Raw genomic sequence first — 20,126 nt, 5'->3', positions numbered from 1 at the left:
AAACATATTGGAAAAAGGGTTTTTTTTTTTCTATTTATGCCCCTCTTCCTCATCTCTGAGGGCTTTAGGAAAACAACACTCTGTTCCTGATGGAAGATGCTACCAAATTCCGAAGTACGACATTCACCACGTTTTGAAATGATAGCACACCTTCCGAGATGTCCCATTCCGTAATGATAATTGTACTATTTATACCCCACACAACTGGGTTGCCCCAGCCACTCTGGGCAGCTTCCAACATATATAAAAATGTAAGAAAACATTAAACATAAAAAACACCTTCCCTATACAGGATTGCCTTCAGACCGCTCGGGGGTCATAGAACTCCACACCCTCCAATATTTCTGCAATGAAATAGGGACATCCTAAGGGAAAGTGGGACATTCCGGGATCAAATCAGAAACTGGGATGGCTTCTCTAAATCAGGGACATCCCTGGAAAAATAGGGAGGGTCTGTAATAGACGTTACCATCTGAGGATGGGTCCTCATAAAACCAGCAGGGTTTAAAATTCAGTCATTTTACCACTTGGGCGAACCTCTTTAGCAAACAGCACTATACATATAAAGTATTATGATACTACTTTTTATGGTCATGGCTTCCACCACCCCCCAAAATAATCTTGGGAACTGTAGTTTGTTATGGCAGCTGAGGGTTGTTAGAAAACCCCTATTCCTCCTCCCAGAGCTACGATTCCCAGAGTGCTTTAGCAACCAATCCCTCTTCCTAGGGAACTCTGGGAATTGTAGCCTCTCAAGAACTCTCAGCACCTTTAATAAACTACAATTCCCAGGATGGTAAAGCCACGACTGATAAAAGTGGTATCATAGTGCCTTGAACAGAGATGGCCAAGCAACAGTATGAGGATCATAGCTGCCAAGTTTTCCCTTTTCTCGCGAGGAAGCCTATTCAGCATAAGGGAAAATCCCTTTAAAAAAGGGATAACTTGGCAGCTATGATGAGGATACCATAAACAGGGAGCAAATGAATGCTTTCATTATATGACACGTGGGAGATGCAACAAAATGGTGCAGTGTGGAATGTTACTTTGCGGGATCCCTCCCCACCACCTTCAAAAAAGGTGGTGGAAGACTTTTTCTATAAAGAAGGTATAAGTTCAAAATGGGTGATCTGTTTAAATTAAAATGCATAAGCTGAATAAGTAATTAATAATATAAAAGACAATAACATGTGAGATATGATAAAGAATCTAAATGACAGAAGAAATTTCATATAATAAGGGAACCGATATTAAATGTTTGGAGGTATTTTTTTTTGTTCTTATCTTTTTCCTTTTTTCTATTTAATTCGATTTTTTTCTTTTTCTTTTCCCTTTTCTCCTCTTTTTTGTGCTTTTTTTGTACTGATTATGTTTGATTATGGTATGTAATGTTGTGTTATTATCGATTATGTTTGATTATGTTATGTTGAAATAATTTGTGTTGATATGTAAATTTTTAATTAAGAAATAAAGACAATTAAAAAAAGTTGTTAGCACCCTGCGGCTACTAAACTGGCCTGTTTTTGCCTAACTTTGCTTTTCCACAACAAGGGCACCTGCAAATTTGCAAGTGGAATGAGGGTGTAGAGGGCAACTAAAAAGAGAGACATTAAAGTGCCAATGAGGGTGCAATGAATGAAGCCAAACTTTTTTGTTGTTGCCATATTCTAGGTTTTACAAGGAAAGAACATATAGGACCCGGGGGGGGGGGGGGCGACGACTGTCACCGTGAACAGTGCAATCTTTGTTTGTTTCAGCACTTAAGAGATGCTCCAAGCGATTGCAGCTGTCCGCCCTGGAAGTGGTCTCTACACTCTTACAAATTCTGCTGTGCCGTCTTTGCTGACTTTGCATAAATTGGATTTTATGCCGAATCACCATTTTGAGCAGTGCGGAACCACAGACCTATAACAAGAAGGGCGTTAAGCTATGCAAACATTGGCCCACCTAACGCTGCTTCTCTAGTCGTATACCCTTCGACCTCAACACTCTTGGCGCAGCCTAGAATTGGATTAGTCCCGGCTTCCGGTTTCCGCCTGCAGGAATGGCGGACCTGTTTTCCATCTCTCTGACCTTCGTAAGGAATTTGGCGGTTGCTAGGGGAGTAAATGGCAACCCCCTACCCTCCCGGGGGTTACGGAGAGGGGCCGCTGGCCCGCGATGCCCCCAGACCCACTCCGACTGTTTTTGGAGTGGGGGGAGCTTGGGCTGAGCACTTACGAGGGCCAGGACTCCCGGACGCTAATCTGCATGGCGGGGATTTCCATGGTTAAAGAAGATAATTAGGCTTAAATCTATGGACATACTTCAGAAGGAGGGGAAGAAGCGCTGTTTACTGCTGAGAAATTTATGCTGCTGAAAGGAGAGGAGTCAAAGATTGTACTGCATCTGGAAGAAGGATTGATGGGGACGGAGCGATAAGGGAAGTTTTTTTTTTTTTTTTTCCTTCATATTGTTGCCTCGTACCTTCCCGGACGCGATGTCCTGGCTTGTTTGGAGTGAAAGAGAAGCAAAAGACTGTGTGAGTTGAACTTTATAACTGTTGTTACTGAGCATATTTTTTTTAAAGATGTGGAGTTGCCGATGAGAAAAGCCTCCCCCTAGTCGGGCGGAAGGAGTTCTGGACGCGCTCGGAGGATTTATGAGTTGTGACGCACTTTAAATTGGAGCAGCGACCTGAAGCTAAGTTCAGCTATAGGGCAAGGAGATCCATTAATTTACCAAGAGTTTATGGTTTGATGTTTGGGTCTCCTGCCTGAAAAAGCTGTAAATTCTATAATGATCGTGAATCTTCATGGCTGTGAGAGAAAGCGAAAGTGATTTGAGCTTTTTGAGATGGCGCTGCTTCGGGCTGCTTCGATGCAACAAGGAGCTCCATTAAGAAGATTTATGGGGAGGCTGGACTGATTAACTCACACAGGAGAAAGAACATCTGTGAAACTTTGTTTGATATTTAGCTCAGCGGCTGGGAAACAATCGGATGAAAGTGGAAAACATCTATGTGACTGTAAGGGGAAGATCTGGATTATTATGAACTTGGAGGACGATTTGAACTTTAGAAAAAAGACGGCAGTGGACAGTTGCGAGGAATTCCCAATTTCTTGAAGCATGGGAACCCAAATAAAAAATTCTTTAGATGATTTGGCATAACATTCGGTTTGATTGATATATATATGTGTATAATTTGAAATATTGAATGTGATATAATTGGTTTTAATTGGAAAATTAAAAAAAATATATATTTTTTTAAAAAAAATAGAATTGGATTAGTCCCGTTTTTCATTTTGTTTTTGCTGAGCTTCGGGATGTCAAAGAGAAAACCCACTTTCTGGGAAGCAGAATTGGTGCAGCGGGTGAGTTCATGGCCTGTGTCCGCTCTCTTGGGCCGATGCCTTGCCGGGGTATCTCTGTCTCACTTGCTGCCAGAGCTGGCACAAGGCATTTTGGCGCCTGAGGCAAACCCAATAATGGTATTGGCACCCTGCCAGGGAACAATGGGTGAATGAATATCTACATTAGGAACAAGGCGGGTGGGAATCAAATCAACCTCACCTGATGTTTGAACTGGGAATCAAAGGCCATCAAGGGGGAAGAGGAGCCTAGGAGACCCCCGAGGGCAGCCCCCAGCAATGGGCAGAGACCATCAGGGCCTCCTATTCACTGAAACTCGTAACTACTGCCTCCATACGAACTGCCCAGGCTGGTGCCCCAGACAGGTGAAGTTGGTGCTAACACAGCAAAAACAACGCAGGAGGCAGCAGTTACGAGTCTCTGCAGCCACAGCAGGCGCTGCGATTCCCAAGTGGTTTGACTCCACCTCCAAAGGCGCAATCCGCTCTCTTTCGAGACAGACAGATGCCAACCATATCGCTGTGCACTGGCCTGGTATTTTGCGAGAGGGCAGTGCATATACTTTTTAAAACCAAACAGAACCCATAATTTGTGGCTGGTAACGGTCAGCAACCTTTCCCTCCAATTTGCCTAAACGTGTCTTAAAAGCACTCAAGTTGGTGGCCCCCTGGCCAGAGGAGCTTTCCCCCATCTTTAACCTTAGCCCTGCTAAGTTGGTTTGAGGAGGAAGGCAAAAAAAAAATAGTTTCAAGATGCCCCACTTAACGCCAGTGATAAAAAGCGTCATCTCTTCCCTCCGTCTCCAGAGAATTGCCTTAGTATTGCACAGGTAGTTTGTTGTTCTTCTTCTTTGGAGATCACTTGTGAGTCCGTAAGTGACTGTGGAGGCCAGTTCTGGATCCACACGTCCTTCCACAGTGGAGACATAAGTCACGGTGAGGGTTTGCCAAGTGTGCCTTCCTCTTAGCACGTTTCTTCCTTTCGTCCGGAGTTTGAGCGTCTTCAAAGCCCACGGCACCTTTGGTAAAGGCTGTTCTCCAATTGGAGCACTTGCAGGCCAGTGTTTCCCAGTTGTCAGTGTTTATACTACCTTTTGTAGATTTGCCTTTGTATTTTAGCTGTGTTTTCAGTATGCCATCTGTTAGACGGAATGTTCTGCCATCAAGGGCATGAGACCAGATAGGATGTTTATACAGCAGAAGGTCAGGATATGTTCTATTTGATGGCCAGCAGGATGCTTGATACGTAAGGGGTTTTTTTTGCATTAGATACCAACCACAGCTCTAAGGAAGTGCCTTATATGGGTATGCTAAGGAAGTGCTTTATATGGGTATGCTATAGAAATGCTAAGTTTTTCTTAGAAGAGGAAGAATCATAGAATCATAGAGTTGGAAGAGACCACAAGGGCCATCCAGTCCAACCCCCTGCCAAGCAGGAAACACCATCAAAGCATTCCTGACAGATGGCTGTCAAGCCTCTGCTTAAAGACCTCCAAAGAAGGAGACTCCACCACACTCCTTGGTAGCAAATTCCACTGCCGAACAGCTCTTACTGTCAGGAAGTTCTTCCTAATGTTTAGGTGGAATCTTCTTTCTTGTAGTTTGAATCCATTGCTCCGTGTCCACTTCTCTGGAGCAGCAGAAAACAACCTTTCACCCTCCTCTATATGACATCCTTTTATATATTTGAACACTTAACCTTCTCTTCTCCAGGCTAAACATACCCAGCTCCCTAAGCCGTTCCTCATAAGGCATCGTTTCCAGGCCTTTGACCATTTTGGTTGCCCTCTTTTGGACACGTTCCAGCTTGTCAGTATCCTTCTTGAATTGTGGTGCCCAGAACTGGACACAGTACTCCAGGTGAGGTCTGACCAGAGCAGAATACAGTGGTACTATTACTTCCCTTGAACAGGATGCTATACTCCTATTGATGCAGCCCAGAATTGCATTGGCTTTTTTAGCTGCTGCATCACACTGTTGACTCATGTCAAGTTTGTAGTCTACCAAGACTCCTAGATCCTTTTCACATGTACTGCTGTCATGTAGTCTTAAAAGGACATACGGAAGCTTATTGTGTCCATGCTTTATTGGTTTACATTTGTAATGCCAAATGTTGTCTGGAAAAGGTATATAAACCCAGAGCACTGATGCTCTGGGGCTCAATTTTTTAGGAAGTATCCTGAGTCACTGCTTGCTGTCAGCAAACAATAAATTACTTTACTTTTCTCTATTGCTGCGTGGTGAAGTTTCCTTCAGCCTGGGAGTCCCACTCAGGACTGCTACATCTTGAGAGAGTCTTTAACCATATTTTGTTGACCACAAGTATTATGCTTTCCATTTTTTTAGTTTGGAATAGAGTAGTTGCTTTGGAGGACGATAATCAGGCATCTGCACAACATGGCCAGTCCAACCAAGTTGATGTTGAAGAATCATTGCTTCGACACTGGTGATCTTTGCCTCTTCCAGTACACTGGCATTAGTTTGCCTGTCTTCCCAAGTGATGTGAATTCTTTTTGGGAGACACCGTTGATGGAATCTTCTAAGAGATGGTGTTTATAAGTGGTCCGTGTTTCGCAAGCATACAGTAATGCTGGCAGGCCCCTTACTCACCACCCACCTTTACCGACTTACATGGGCTAGGAAAAGACTCAGTAAGTATAAAAAAATACCATCTTTATTGTGAACCTCTACAACTGTGTGTGGTTTTATTTTCTGGGCGAAGGAGGGTTTTGGAGGATAAATATTACAGGGGAGAGGAAGCAGATTTACAGCTTGCAGTGGAAGGGTAGCAGAGATGATCAGACTCACTCACACACACACAAAAGAAGAGCAGATGCACTACGTGGGATGGGCAGATGCCAATACAGGAGGCCTTGATTGGCGCAGGGGTGATGGAGGTGCTATAAGCTCCAAGGGAGGTGAAATTCCTGGGGAGGGAGCGGTGTGCAGTGCGTCGCTTCAAAATTTTGGAGGTGCTTCCGGGCCTGTGGAGTGAGGAAGGAGAGAAAACAAGGTTAAAATGGATTTCCAAGGATGGGATGAGGAAGGGAGTGGGGAAACAACATGCAAACTTGGGCAACGGAAGCAATAATCCTCTAGCTTTGCCGGAGAATCAGTAACCAATTGTGAGGACACGGGGGGGGAGGAGGGGGAGGAATGGAAGGACACAATCCGAGGGCAAGAACATACAGGAAAAGATGCTGAGCTTTGTGATCTCTGCTGCTCCCCCCCCAAAAAAAACTGGTCAGAGGTGAAACTAGGGGTGGGCAAATTTCTCCTTTCTCCTGTTTTCAGTTCATGTTTCTGCACAGTTTGCAATTTTGTTTTATTCTTTTAAAAGTCTCCACAAATTTTTTCTTTCTCCTAATCAACAGGGTTTGCATATAATTATGCCTAATAAGTTTTTGCAAGCAACTCCCCCCCATTAACACATTTTTGTATGTTATTTTCACCAATATGTACACATTTGTGAATTTTGAAGGACGGTAGTGTTTTGGTTTGTGCTGGGAAGCACAAATTATATTAACATGAGAATCAAACTCCTCCCTTCTCCCCAGGCAAAACCCAGAACTGCTTTTGTTGCCTGCTGGGCAGACCACAATTTTCTGCTTTGATGATCACTCGTAGCAGAGTAAGATTGTCTTCCATGAACACGGTCTTAACAGTGAGTCCGTAAATGACTGTGGAGGCCAATTCTGGATCTACACGTCCTTCCACAGTGGGGACATTGGTTTCCAGGCGGGAGTTGATCACGGTGAGGGTTTGCCAAGCGCACCTTCCTCTTAGCACATTTCTCCCTTGCGTCCTGAGATCGAGTTTCTTCAAAGCCCATGACACCTTTGGTAAAGGCTGTTCTCCAACTGGAGTGCTCACAAGCCAGTGTTTCCCAGTTGTTTCCCAGTGTTTCCCAGTTTTAAAGATTTGCCTTGAGACAGTCTTTAAACCTCTTTTGTTGACCACCAGCATTACACTTTCCATTTTTAAGTTTGGAATAGAGTAGTTGCTTTGGAAGACGATCATCAGGCATCCGCACAACATGACCAGTCCAACGGAGTTGATGTTGAAGAATCATTGCTTCGACACTGGTGATCTTTGCTTCTTCCAGTACACTGATATTAGTTCGCCTGTCTTCCCAAGTGATGTGGAGAAATTTTCAGAGACACCGTTGACGGAATCTTTCGAGGAGTTGGAGATGGCATTTATAAGCGGTCCATGTTTCACAAGCATACAGTAAGGTTGGTAGGACAACAGCTTTGTAAACAAGCATTTGGGTTTTGCTGCCTGCAGGGCAGACCACAATACCAGCACACAGGCCACTGCTTCCCAGGGCCCCTTTCCCTTGAGGCCAGTTCCACTTACACTGAACCCAGGCAAGGGCTGATGGCAGTTGCCATGCCTACTTCAAGAGTGATCTGCCCCCTTCATGCCGAAAGGGGCCATTTCAAGCCAATAGAGAGCGATCACAGTCAGCAGTGATGGAACAAGCCATGTGCTCCATTTGGTCCTCTGTATGTTGATGGACTCCAGCTCCCAACATCCCTGACCATTGGTCATGCTGACCATGGCTGATGGGAGCTGGGAGTCCAGTAACATCTGGTGACGTCCCCAATCCCTGACCTAGAGGAAGAGGATTCCATCTCATCTGCCAGGGCTTTCCAGACTTGGGTCTCTGGCTGTTTTTGGACTACAATTCCCATCATACCTGACCACTGGTCCTACTACCGTAGCTATGGACGATGGGAGCAGAATTCAAAGTGTTGGTGTTGACCTTTAAACTCCTATACGGCCTCGGTCCTGTATACCTGAAGGAGCGTCTCCACCCCCATCGTTCTGCCCGGACACTGAGGTCCAGCGCCGAGGGCCTTCTGGCAGTTCCCTTACTGCAAGAAGCAAAGCTACAGGGAACCAGGCAGGGGGCCTTCTCGGTAGTGGCACCTGCCCTGTGGAATGTCCTCCCATCAGATGTCAAAGAGATAAATAACTACCAGACATTTAGAAGATATCTGAAGGCAGCCCTGTTCAGGGAAGTTTTTAATGTGTGAAATGTTAATGTATTTTAAATCTTTGTTGGAAGCCACCCAGAGTGGCTGGGGAAACCCAGCCAGATGGGCGGGGTACAAATAAATTGTTGTTGTTGTTGTTTGTTGTTTGTTGTCCAAAAGCAGCTGGAGACCCAAGTTTGGAAAGCCCTGGCTTAGTCGGTAGAACATGAGACTCTTAAATCTCAGGACCATTCACTGCATGGCATCCTGGGGATGATGCCGAAGGCAGGACCCTGAGATCTGAAGAGCTTTGTGGTCATTCATCATGGAAAGCGGTATACAAGAACCCTAAATAAATAGACAGCCCTAGCTCCAACAGGGCAATTGAGGAGGGGCGATGTGTCTCGGAACTCACCAGGAACAGTGCAAGCTGCCGTCTTCCTTCAGACGTCATGTCATCACCTTGTTTGGAAAAAAAAGAATAAAGGGATGAGGTTAACGGGATTGAAACAGGCACCCAGGACTAGTATAGTCAACCCAACACAGTCCAGCTTGCCTCTTCTATGGGGATAATTTGATACCACAAAATGTGGGGATAGATGGCTTTAAAACCGCATAATTTACTACCCACTCTACATCTGTACAGATACCAGAGGGGTGAGGGAAGGGGGAGATACAACACCATACAAACCGTGATAACAAAACCACAGAATAGCTAGCTCTCAGCCCACAGGAGAAGCTAAAACTGCAAAGCAGGCTAATAAGCAAGCCGAGGTAATTTTAAGCTGATTGAGTATTTTAACTTTCCTATGTTTTAAAGTATGGTTTCAATCTTTCTCTGATTTTATGGTTTCATCTATTTGTAAACTGCCGCAGCGGGTGGCGCTGTGGTCTAAACCACTCAGCCTCTCAGGCTTGCCGAACGGAAGGTTGGTGGTTCGAATCCCTCGACGGGGAAAGCTCCCGTTGCTCGGTCCTAGCTCCTGACAACCTAGCAGTTCAAAAGCACACCAATGCAAGTAGATAAATAGGTCACTGTGGCGGGAAGGTAAACGGCGTTTCCATGCGCCCTGATTTCCGTCACAGTGTCCTGCTGTGCCAGAAGTGGTTTAGTCATGCTGGCCGCACGACCCGGAAAGCTGTCTGTGGACCTGGAGGCGAGATGAGTGCCGCAACCCCATAGTCGAATTCGACTGGACTTAACCGTCCAGGGGTTCTTTACCTTTCCCTAAACCGCTTTGGGGTTTTGTTTTGCAATCAGGCAGTGTGTATAAGTTTTATGAAATAAACAATCAGTGGGAAATAGGGTTATCGATAAGGACTCGTCATTTCCACATTCAGAGGCAACGTGACGCCGACTACCAGTTACTGGGGAAAACAAGTGAGTAGAGTTGTCTTGTGTTCATGCTCTGCTTGGGGGCTTCCCACAGGCCTCTGGTCGCCCATTGAAGGAAATGGGATGCTAGGCTAGACGGACCTTTGGCATGAGCCAGAAAGGACCCTCTTACATTTTAACCCCCAGGTCCTGGTTTCATTGGCCCCACCTCATATGCTTTCCCAGGCATCATGAGCCAGCCTAGACACCGTTCCATCCAAGGAGGAGGGGCAGATCAAATTAATGGACTAAGCTGAAATGGCAAAACTTGCTGGAAGAATAAGAAACCAAGAACTTTAAAAAAAGAATGGGGAAGATTAATGGAATGTCTGAAAAAAGCTTTTGTAAACAACTAAGCTCATTAGCAGGACTAATCTAAAACAAGCAGTTACATATTTACTAAGGAAGAGAAAGGGAGTAATTAATTAAGCAGAACTGAGTGAGAGATGCAGTAATGAAAATTTAAAAATAAGATATCACATAAAGGGGGGAGGGAAGTCAAACTGCATTTTTATTGGAAAACTTAATTTGTATAAAAATCAATGAAAATTCATTAAAATTGTTGGGTTTTGGGGGGAAATTATATATACAGCTGACCAGTTTCCTGCATTATCTGCTCCACTTACTATTGGGGCCCATTCCTAAAGTTTTCAACTTCCTCGTGGATAATTGCCACTCAAGTTTTCCCCCTTCAAATAGTCTTCATTGGCACCTCTCACACCCACCCATTCCAACACTGAGTGGTCTGTTCTAAACTCCCCATTGGTCAAGTTACGTTCAAAGGGACGAGTGGCTCCAAGTTAGTCACTGGCTAATTCCCGGACAGGTACCATGAAGGACAACGCCCCCGGCCAATCATCCTCATCCTTACTCTTCTGGCGGCTAACGTGGCCGCTAGCCAGTTCAAGCCCGATTGGTCATTATCCCATAACCCGTTTCCATTTCCCTTCCTCGTTATTCCCTCCTGGTTGCTCTTTCCCCCTCTAGCACAGGCCTCACCGACACTCCAGGGGAAATCGTCTCCATCTTCGGCTTTGTACGACTTCAGGACAGACAGGCACCAGTCATCCTCCACTTCGTAGCGGCTATAAACAGAGGCTGCAGGAAGAAGGAAGAAGTTAGAGCGAGTGAGGGCCTGGCTGCCTGAATGTCGGTAGGTTTTCAGAGCCAAGTGCGCTGCCCTAGCGGCCACATGGCAAGTTTCTTGACACACTGTGGCACATCTGGGAATTCTAGTTTATTTAATAACTTTTTTCCCTTGCAGATGCGGTTAATTTGGGTCCAACTTTAGCCCCACTCTCTCTCTCTCATCTTTGGCCACACACCTTCTTTTTAAAAAGACAACTGAGCATGCCAATGGGGAATGCATTTCAGTTGACAGGCTGCATTCTCTGCTGGGAACCTTCCAGTATCCATATGCCGCCGGTGGGCAGGGCCAGGGAAAAGAGGGAGTATTTTTTTAAAAAAAAAATCTTTGCACAGTGGGAAAGTTTTGATAAACATTCCCACGTCCCTCTCGTCATCCATTCAGGCAAGCAAGAGGCGTTGTCAGAGTGATCAGGGTTCGCAGACACATTCCAGCTGGGCAAAGTTGTATGGGCCAGGGAGAGTCTAGAGGGGCTAACAGAATGGTTGCATACAGCTCCTGGTCCAGAGGTTCCCCCCACGCTATTGTACAGAGGGTGCTATTCCCTTCTGTTGAGCAACTGCGGTTGTCAAAGAGAAAGCCGGCAGTAAATCACACCGTTCAAAGTTGGAATTAATTCTTAAAAACCAGAAGCCTTTTTGCTTGGAATTGTAAGAGATGAGATCCCAAAGAAAGATTGTACATTCTTTTTGTATGCCACAACAGCAGCCAGATTACTAATAGCCAAATTTTGGAAACTGCAAGAGATGCCTACTATACATGACTGGCAGATGAAGATGTTGGATTACATGGAACTCGTCGAGATGACTGGAAGGATCCGCGACCAGAAGGAGGAGAAGGTAGAAGAAGATTGGAAGAAATCTAGAGAGTATCTGAAGAAATATTGCAGTATTTGCCTTTAAGGAAGTATAGTTAGGTTTTCGGTAAAGCATAAGATAGATAGAATGGATAGTTATAGATTTTCTTTTTATTTTAGTTCAAGATTTTAGAAGAGGAACCTGCTAGGTGTGTTCAATGGACAATGTAGCGCAGAGGAGGGCACTGAGGGAAGTCCCAATATAATGAAAGTAACAATGTGATGAATTGTGGAATTTTTAATGTTTTGTTCGAAAGCACGTAAAAGTGCAAGTAGATAAATAGGAACCGCTACAGCGGGAAGGTAAACGGCGTTTCCATGTGCTGCTCTGGTTCCAGAAGCGGCTTTGTCATGCTGGCCACATGACCTGGAAGCTATACGCCGGCTCCCTCGGCCAATAATGCGAGATGAGCGCGCAACCCCAGAGTTGGTCACGACTGGACCTAATGGTCAGGGGTCCCTTTACCTTTACCTTGTTTGTTGTTATTCTATAAAATTTAATAAAAATCATTTAAAAAACCAAAGTTGGAATTAACTCTTTATTAGTAAAAAAAAAAAAACCAAACCATGATCTTCACTTGGCTGAGCATCAGACCAAATGAGGAAAGCAGCTCATTACGGTAGGTCTTACCCCAGGCTTCCTCAACCTCGGCCCTCCAGATGCTTTTGGCCTACAATACAACTCTCATGATCCCTAGCTAGCAGGACCAGTGGTCAGGGATGATGGGAATGGTAGTCTCAAAACATCTGGAGGGCCGAGGTTGAGGAAGCCTTTCTTACCCCATGCATCGGTTGCAGAGACTGAAAGTCCCTACCTCCCCACAGCTAAGACCCCTCCTCTCCTGAGCTTTTCCCAAGCAATTGGAGACTGCACCTGTATGCAGCCAAACTCTCCTCTGCCCTTTTCATGCCTTGTCTGGTTCTGGGACTCCACTGCGGGGGGGGGGGGAACTTGTTGCAGAAGGGGGAGACACCTGCAACTCTACACCAGCCTGACTCATCCCCAGAACGGTCCCCTAACTTGCTCCCAAAGAATGATGATGGGGTGATGGGGGGCTGCTTCCTAGATGTGAGTGCCCCTCCCCAAGCCTGAACCCTTATAAATCAAGTGTTGCCCCGCCTCATTTGGTAAAATGCCAAAAACACAGGCCTAGAAAGCTTTTTAAAAAGAAGAAGTTTAAAGCTTTTGGAGGTACTTCTGTACCACTGCTAACTTTTATGCTTGTGTGCAATACCTGGACCAACGTAAGGCACTATTACAGATTTGCCCAAGGGCAGGCAACGTGATTCTTGGGAGAAAAGCGATGACAAACCTAGACAGCATCTTAAAAAGCAGAGACATCACCTTGCCTACAAAGGTCCGTATAGTTAAAGCTCTGGTTTCCCCAGTAGTGACGTATGGAAGTGAGAGCTGGACCATAAAGAATGCTGATCGCCGAAGAATTGATGCTTTTGAATTATGGTGCTGGAGGACTCTTGAGAGTCCCATGGACTGCAAGAAGATCAAACCTATCCATTCTGAAGGAAATCAGCCCTGAGTGCTCACTGGAAGGACAGATCGTGAAGCTGAGGCTCCAATACTTTGGCCACCTCATGAGAAGAGAAGACTCCCTGGAAAAGACCCTGTTGTTGGGGAAGATGGAGGGCACAAGGAGAAGGGGACGACAGAGGACAAGATGGTTGGACAGTGTTCTCGAAGCCACCAACATGAGTCTGACCAAACTGCGGGAGGCAGTGGAAGACAGGAGTGCCTGGCGTGCTCTGGTCCATGGGGTCATGAAGAACTGGACACAACTAAATGACTAAACAACAACAAAGGCAACGTGATATTAGCCTCCAGATGTTGTGGCCCCCCAAACTTCCATCACACCACTGCCCATGCTGGTTGGGGCTGATGGGAAGTTTGTAGCTCACCAGACCTGGAGGCGGACCATGTTGCCTGCTCCTGTCCTGGCATTTGCCAACTTTACCTTCCTCCATGGGTGTGGAAGCCTCCAGCCATTCTCGTACAACTCGGATGCCCTCTTCGGCCATGACTTTGGGATACCTGGAGGTAGGGAGAAGCTTGTTGAAACAGATCACAACCAGCAACAACAAAAAAAGAGAAGTGAGGAGGGTCATTGTTGGGTGCAGAGGGAAGGGGAGGGCAGTGACACAGAGGAGAAGTTAAGAGATAGTGGAAAAAGGGGGTTACCAAAAAAAATCAGGGTATGTGGCTACATGTCAACCCACAAAAGCGCCATGTAATTGATTTTTAGAACCCTTTAAAGCGGGTTTTAGCTTCGCCCCGGCAGCAGTCATTGTCATACAGGAGAAAATGAGAGAGCAAGGGAACCTACAATAATTTTGAGATGGTGCAGCTGAGACTATGATTTCAACACCTGCTCACCTGTGCTGCAACAACTTCAGAAGCAAATCATTCCCTCTGTTGGACATGATGTCTTCAGGAACCCTAGAGAACCAGAAGTGCATAGAGTTAGGACTGTATCACTCTTGTGTATTCCACCAAAGATGACAAGGATTTTCCCCTAGGCCACCCTCTTCTCTGAGGCACAGCAATTATGTAAAAGCAACATTTCCACTATCTCATCGTTCACATCTCAGCTGGGACAGGTACGGCTTAGCAATGCTGGCCAGACAGCAGGCTATTTTTCTCCACTGCAGTTTTTACTCACGTCGTAGTGATGATCTCATCTTTGGTTCTGCGCACCAGCAACACGGGGCCCTGGTATCTGAAGAGGATGAGACCATGTCAAGGCATGTGCATTGTCTGAAGATTTAGTTACAGGTAGGTAGCTGTGTTGGTCTGACGTAGTCGAAACAAAATAGAAAAATTCCTTCCAGTAGCACCTTAGAGACCAACTAAGTTTGTCATTGGTATGAGCTTTCGTGTGCATGCACACTTCTTCAGATACACTGAAACAGAAGTCACCAGACCCTTATATATAGTGAGAGGGCGGGGAGGGGTATTACTCAGAAGGGTGGTAGGAATGGGTGATTGGCTGATAGGAGTGGTAAACCTGTGGACGACTGTTAACGACTGCAATTGGTCTTACAGGAAAAAGCAAGGGGTGAGATGGCTAAAAATATCCCCTTGAAAGGCGGACAGACAGCTGCATTCCCCTGGGAAGGAAAAAACCACCCTATCCATCTGGGGGCCGCCAGCCTGCCTGTTTTTAACACCAGCTCATTTCCACCCTGGCTTTTCACTGATGTGCAAAACCCAGCTTCACTATTCCACAGGTTAGATGTCAACCTGTTTGCTACTTCCTCCTCATTTTCCTGCTGGCGCTTTTTCAACTATCCAGTTTTTCCTTTGCTGCCTACCTGCAAAGCTGTTCCCCGTTGTTTAGGTTCAGGTGTTGCCTCACAGTTCTGGTGACCAAGCCCCCTATGGAAGGAAGGCAAGGCGTTAGATCAGCTTCGTCCACCAGCAAGCATGTCCGTAACTCAATCCTCTTCCAGAGTTTTCACAGTAATCTGGCTTAACTCTTCCCCACCCAAAATCACCACTTATTGTGCAGTGGAGGTGGGTGGGAGGGAGGGCTGCTCACTGACAGGAAGTGGCAGAGACAAAATGGACAATTAGTAGATCCCTCCCCAGAGAAGTTCGACTGGCACCTTCATTGTACAACTTTAGGCAAAAACGTCCCTCTTTAACCAGACCTTGGGCTGATTGACATCCAGTGCCTTTTAAAAATGTGTTGGGGAGAGGGAGGGTGTTATTGGGTTGTTTTTGTTTTTGTTTTTATTATGCATTTTGTGTTTTTACACAGTGGAACCTCGGAAGCTGAATGCCTCAAAATTCGTACGTTTCGGCTCCCGGACGATCAAAACCCAGAAGTGAGCATTTCAGTTTCCGTACGATTTTCAAAAGCCGAACATCTGGCGTGCGGCTTCCGATTGCATACAGGAAGCTCCTGAAGCCAATCTGAAGCCACACCTTGGTTTTCAAACCGTTCCGGGAGTCGAACGGACTCCCGGAACGGATTAAATTCAAGAACCAAGGTACGACTGTATTTTGATTTTATGTTGTGAACTGCCCTGAGACCTGTGGGTATAGGGCGGTATATAAATTTAATCATTAATATTCATTAATTAATAATAAATAGATCACCTAAGCCTTTTTGGATAGCCTGTCACCTAGGATATATCTCTCATTAAAGGGACACAAGGGGATCAAGCGGTTTCACAGCTGAGAGTGGTGAAGAATGGAGTCCCTTAGGAGGTGATGGGACTCTCCTTCCTTGGAGGTTTTTAAGCAGAGGTTGGGTGGCCATCCATCATGGATGCTTTAGTTGAGATTCCTGCATTGCAGGGGGGTTGGACTAGAGGACCCTCGGGGTCCCTTCCAACTCTACAGTTGTATGATACTGATGTGGCATTAAAGGAAAGGGATCATAAGCCACCAATAAGAGAACAGGGTTTGCATGTGAATGGCTTCAAGTATAGGTCTTGGCATCACTACTTAAAAGGATCTCTGGGTAACCAGGCTGGGGAAATCTTATAGATCCGCTGTGCGTTAGAATAGACAGTGCCAGGATAGACTGTATATTTGTCTGACTGTGTAAGACAGCATCGTGTCCCTTTGAAATCTATGGGGTTTACCCCTAAAGTACACATCTAGAGGACTGTAAAGGTAAAGGGACCCCTGACCATTAGGTCCAGTCGTGACCGACTCTGGGGTTGCGGCGCTCATCTTGCTTTACTGTCCGAGGGAGCCGGGGTACAGCTTCCAGGTTATGTGGCCTGCATGACAAAGCCGCTTCTGGCAAACCAGAGCAGTGCACGGAAACGCTGTTTACCTTCCCCCCGGAGCGGTACCTATTTATCTATTTGCACTTTGACGTGCTTTCGAACTGCTAGGTGGGCAGGAGCAGGGACCAAACAATGGGAGCTCACCCCATCACGGGGATTCGAACCGCCGACCTTCCGATCGGCAAGCCCTAGGCTCTGTGGTTTAACCCACAGTGCCACCCACGTCCCAGAGGACTGTACCCATAGCTTTTTAGAATTTCAGGATTCTGGGCTGACATTCGCTGCCTGCACACATTTACCATGCACTAGTAAATATCTGCTCAACCTGTACATTTTGTAAACACCACATCCCCTTCAAATGGGGGGTGGGATCCTCTCTAGGAACACCCTCCCCTTACTCTTTGGGGAAACACACAGCAGCCACAACAGAAACCACAAATACCACACACTCTTGGTGGGTTTAAACTATGAGGAAATGGAAAGGGAAGTGTAAACTAAGACGTCTGGTCCATACGAATGCCTCTCCAGGACTGGGGATCTTGGTGGGGCAGAGTGACATATTGCACAAAGGTATGGCTAAAATAGCGAAGACAAGAGCTTAGGTGGCAAAGGGAGAAACACTTTATCCCTAGCCTGGCAAACATTAAAGGGGGGGGGAGATATATGACCATGACTCAGAACAAAAATCAAGGTGAGGGGTCCCCTGAGTCCAAATTATGGAAGAGAATGAGACCCCCAGGATGACCTGCTAGTGAACAGGGAACAGTCCTTATAAGCATGGGCTGTGACCCAGGAGTTCCTGGTTCAAATCTCATCATGGGGAACGCACTTACTGACAGGCAGCCACTGAAATCTCAGCACGGCCCCCCAAAACGTGTACCAAGGCTTTCAAGGGTTACTGCTAGGGTGCGCACGATGAATGGCCTGAGCACTTGGGGGGGGGGAGGTGGAAAGCCCTGCACTGAGAAATATTGCATATTAACTCTCTGTGGTGGGGTGGATTTTATTTAAAAACCAAACAAATAAAAGGGTCTGAAAGCATTTGACCATAGTAAAAAAAAGATGTGCATTTTCTGCTTGCTTCCCCTTACTCCAGCTTTCCGGCATGACCTTGAGGGCAAGAGGAACGAGGTCATCGAAGGAGGCGTCCAGAATAAGGGCACTGACGTCCGGGTACGACATGGCGGCCCAAGTGGCTGTTGGGTTGGAGGAGAGAAGAGAGAGAGACAGAGGAGTTATTGGAGCACTCAAAGGTTCACTGGACGGAGCCTCGACGCCACTCTGCTCCCCTGTTTGACTGCCACCAAGTTTTGACTCCTTCCCATCCTATGGTTTGCTGCTCCCAAAACTTATAATATCATTCCAACTCTCCGCTCTTGTTTATGGCTAGAAACATCAGAACCGTTTGTTTGTTAGCAAGGTTTCTTGAAGGCATGGACGTGCCTTGTTTGCACCGGCTTATAGAAGGATAACTTACTGGCGGATTGTGCATTGTGTCAACTCGTGGGGGACTTTCAATCTCTGGGCATAAATACCCCCCTCGCCCAATCCCAGGGGGATGACACCGTGTGCCGCCAAGACCATATAACACCGGTCCTGAAAGACCTACACTGGCTCCCAGTACGTTTCCGAGCACAATTCAAAGTATTGGTGCTGACCTTTAAAGCCCTAAACGGCCTTGGCCTAGTACACCTGAAGGAGCATCTCCACCCCCATCGTTCAGCCTGGACACTCAGGTCCAGCTCCGAGGGCCTTCTGGCAGTTCCCTCATTGCGAGAAGTGAGGCTACAGGAAACCAGGCAGAGGGCCTTCTCGGTGGTGGCGCCCACCCTGTGGAACACCCTCCCATCAGATGTCAAGGAAATAAACAACTATCTGACTTTTAGAATACACCTGAAAGCAGCCCTTTTTAGGGAAACTTTTAATATTTGATGTTTTGTTTTTGCTTTTAATTCTGTTGGGAGCTGCCCAGAGAGGCTGGGGAAACCCAGCCAGATGGGAGGGGTATAAATAATAAATTATCATCATCATCATCATCATCATCATCATCATCATCATTATGCCTTCAAGAAGGGTTTCCTTCACAAGGCCTTGCACATATTCCCAGGAATCCAGTGGCAAATCGTGCACTGTCGTCTTCCTGCCTGTTCCAGGCCATCTCTGGCTAATCCCATTCCCCCTGCCTATCCACCCATCACAGCTCTGGCTAGCTGTGCTTCTCACCTGTAAAGCCCCCAATGGACCAGGCATAGAGGATGATGTCCTCAGGGAAGAAGCCCAAGCGGTGGATGGCATACTGCATCACTACGTCCATGGCGTTGGCTTCATTCTGAGGCAGCGGCACTCCCTGAGGCAGGAGAGGGAAATGGTGAGCGCAAGGAGAAGCTGGGAGGGAAGACTCTTGGGAGAGCAGGGAGGGTATCATGATCAAGGAGAGCTTTGCTTTCCTCTCTGCTTCCTCTCGCTTTTTTATTTTATACTTCATGCAAACCTCCTTTTCCAATTCTTCCTCCTTCCCTATTCCTTTTGTGTCATGTCTTTTAGAGGCCAAAAGCAGGGGCTGGCTACCTAAGCGATCTTTGTAAGCTGTCCCGGGAACCGTCTCAGCCGAAAGGCAGGGTAAAAATGCTTCAGATAACAAGGGACAAACAAATGTTTTCAATTGCTTGCTTGCCTCTTGAGAAGGGGCCTGTCAGGGGCTGGCTGAGGAGGAATGGTGGGGACTCCCCCACTCTTCTCCCGAACCTTCCCGAGAACAGGAGGACAGTACAGTGGTAACTTGGTTCTCAAACGCCTTGGTACTCAAACAACTTGGAACCCAAACACTGCAAACCCAGAAGCAAGTGTTCCGGTTTGCGAACTTTTTTCGGAAGCCGAACGTGCTCCGCTTTGAGTGTTACACTTCCGATTTGAGTGCCACACTTCCATTTTGAGTGCCACACATCAGTTTGAGTGTTATGCTGAGTTCTGTCTGTTTTTGCTATTTATTTTGCATTTTTGTGGCTCTTTTTGTTTGTTTTTGTGACTTGTGTGGAACCCAGTTCAGCTACTGATTGATTGATTGATTGACTGCAGTACATTGTCTATTATGGATCAACGGTCTCGTTAAATAGTAAAATTCATGTTAAATTGCTGTTTTAGGGGTTGTTTTTAAAAAGCATGGAACGGACTTCCAGAATGGATTAAGTTTGAGAACCAAGGCACCACTGTATAGATTTAGAACAGTGGTTTGCAGAAGGGCGTAGTTCAGAGGCTGCAGAGGGCAGAAGCTAGGAAACCTTGGAAGAGGAACAGCAGGAAGAAGCAGCACCAGGGGAGAGACAGCTGACAGACTCACGTGTCCTTGGAAAGCATTCCTGACCCCCCCCCCTTTCTCCCAGAACCAGACAGGCATTGAGGGTATTAGAACAGAGAGCTCAGAAGCACAAAGCTCAGATCAGCCAAAGCAGGAGAGACGTCTAATAGGGGAGACGTAGGGGGTGAGACTTTACTTGGAGCAACACCATTATTTATGGAAGGCTGCATTCCTTCATCACTCTCTGTGAATTACTGAATAAATTGCTTGGTAAGAACTTTTATCGTTTCTCTGATTCTTGGCTGCCACTGTGGGAGGGATCTGATTCCGCAAAGCCTGACAGGGCCTCACTTCTAAGCCACA

The 20,126-nt window shown here is 46.3% G+C and overlaps 1 protein-coding gene across 1 annotated transcript in view; it reads right to left on the bottom strand.

Annotated features, from left to right (window-relative positions):
* Nucleotides 1-6,006: 6,006 nt before the first annotated feature.
* The window catches only part of ABHD16A (abhydrolase domain containing 16A, phospholipase), a 35,052-nt gene continuing 20,932 nt past the window's right edge, over nucleotides 6,007-20,126 (bottom strand). Inside the window, exons 12-20 of the mRNA XM_035107034.2 lie at nucleotides 18,692-18,815; nucleotides 17,560-17,664; nucleotides 15,038-15,101; nucleotides 14,386-14,442; nucleotides 14,100-14,162; nucleotides 13,681-13,757; nucleotides 10,707-10,805; nucleotides 8,748-8,794; nucleotides 6,007-6,334 (exon numbers count right to left, since the gene is read on the bottom strand). Of these exons, the coding sequence (XP_034962925.2) occupies nucleotides 6,251-6,334; nucleotides 8,748-8,794; nucleotides 10,707-10,805; nucleotides 13,681-13,757; nucleotides 14,100-14,162; nucleotides 14,386-14,442; nucleotides 15,038-15,101; nucleotides 17,560-17,664; nucleotides 18,692-18,815 (720 nt within the window). The 3' untranslated portion in view covers nucleotides 6,007-6,250. The remainder of the gene's footprint in view (nucleotides 6,335-8,747; nucleotides 8,795-10,706; nucleotides 10,806-13,680; nucleotides 13,758-14,099; nucleotides 14,163-14,385; nucleotides 14,443-15,037; nucleotides 15,102-17,559; nucleotides 17,665-18,691; nucleotides 18,816-20,126) is intronic.

This window comes from Zootoca vivipara, chromosome 2, assembly GCF_963506605.1.
Source record: "Zootoca vivipara chromosome 2, rZooViv1.1, whole genome shotgun sequence".
In the NCBI taxonomy this organism is placed as follows: Eukaryota; Metazoa; Chordata; class Lepidosauria; order Squamata; family Lacertidae; genus Zootoca; species Zootoca vivipara.
This window is presented reverse-complemented; position numbering and strand designations above follow the sequence as displayed.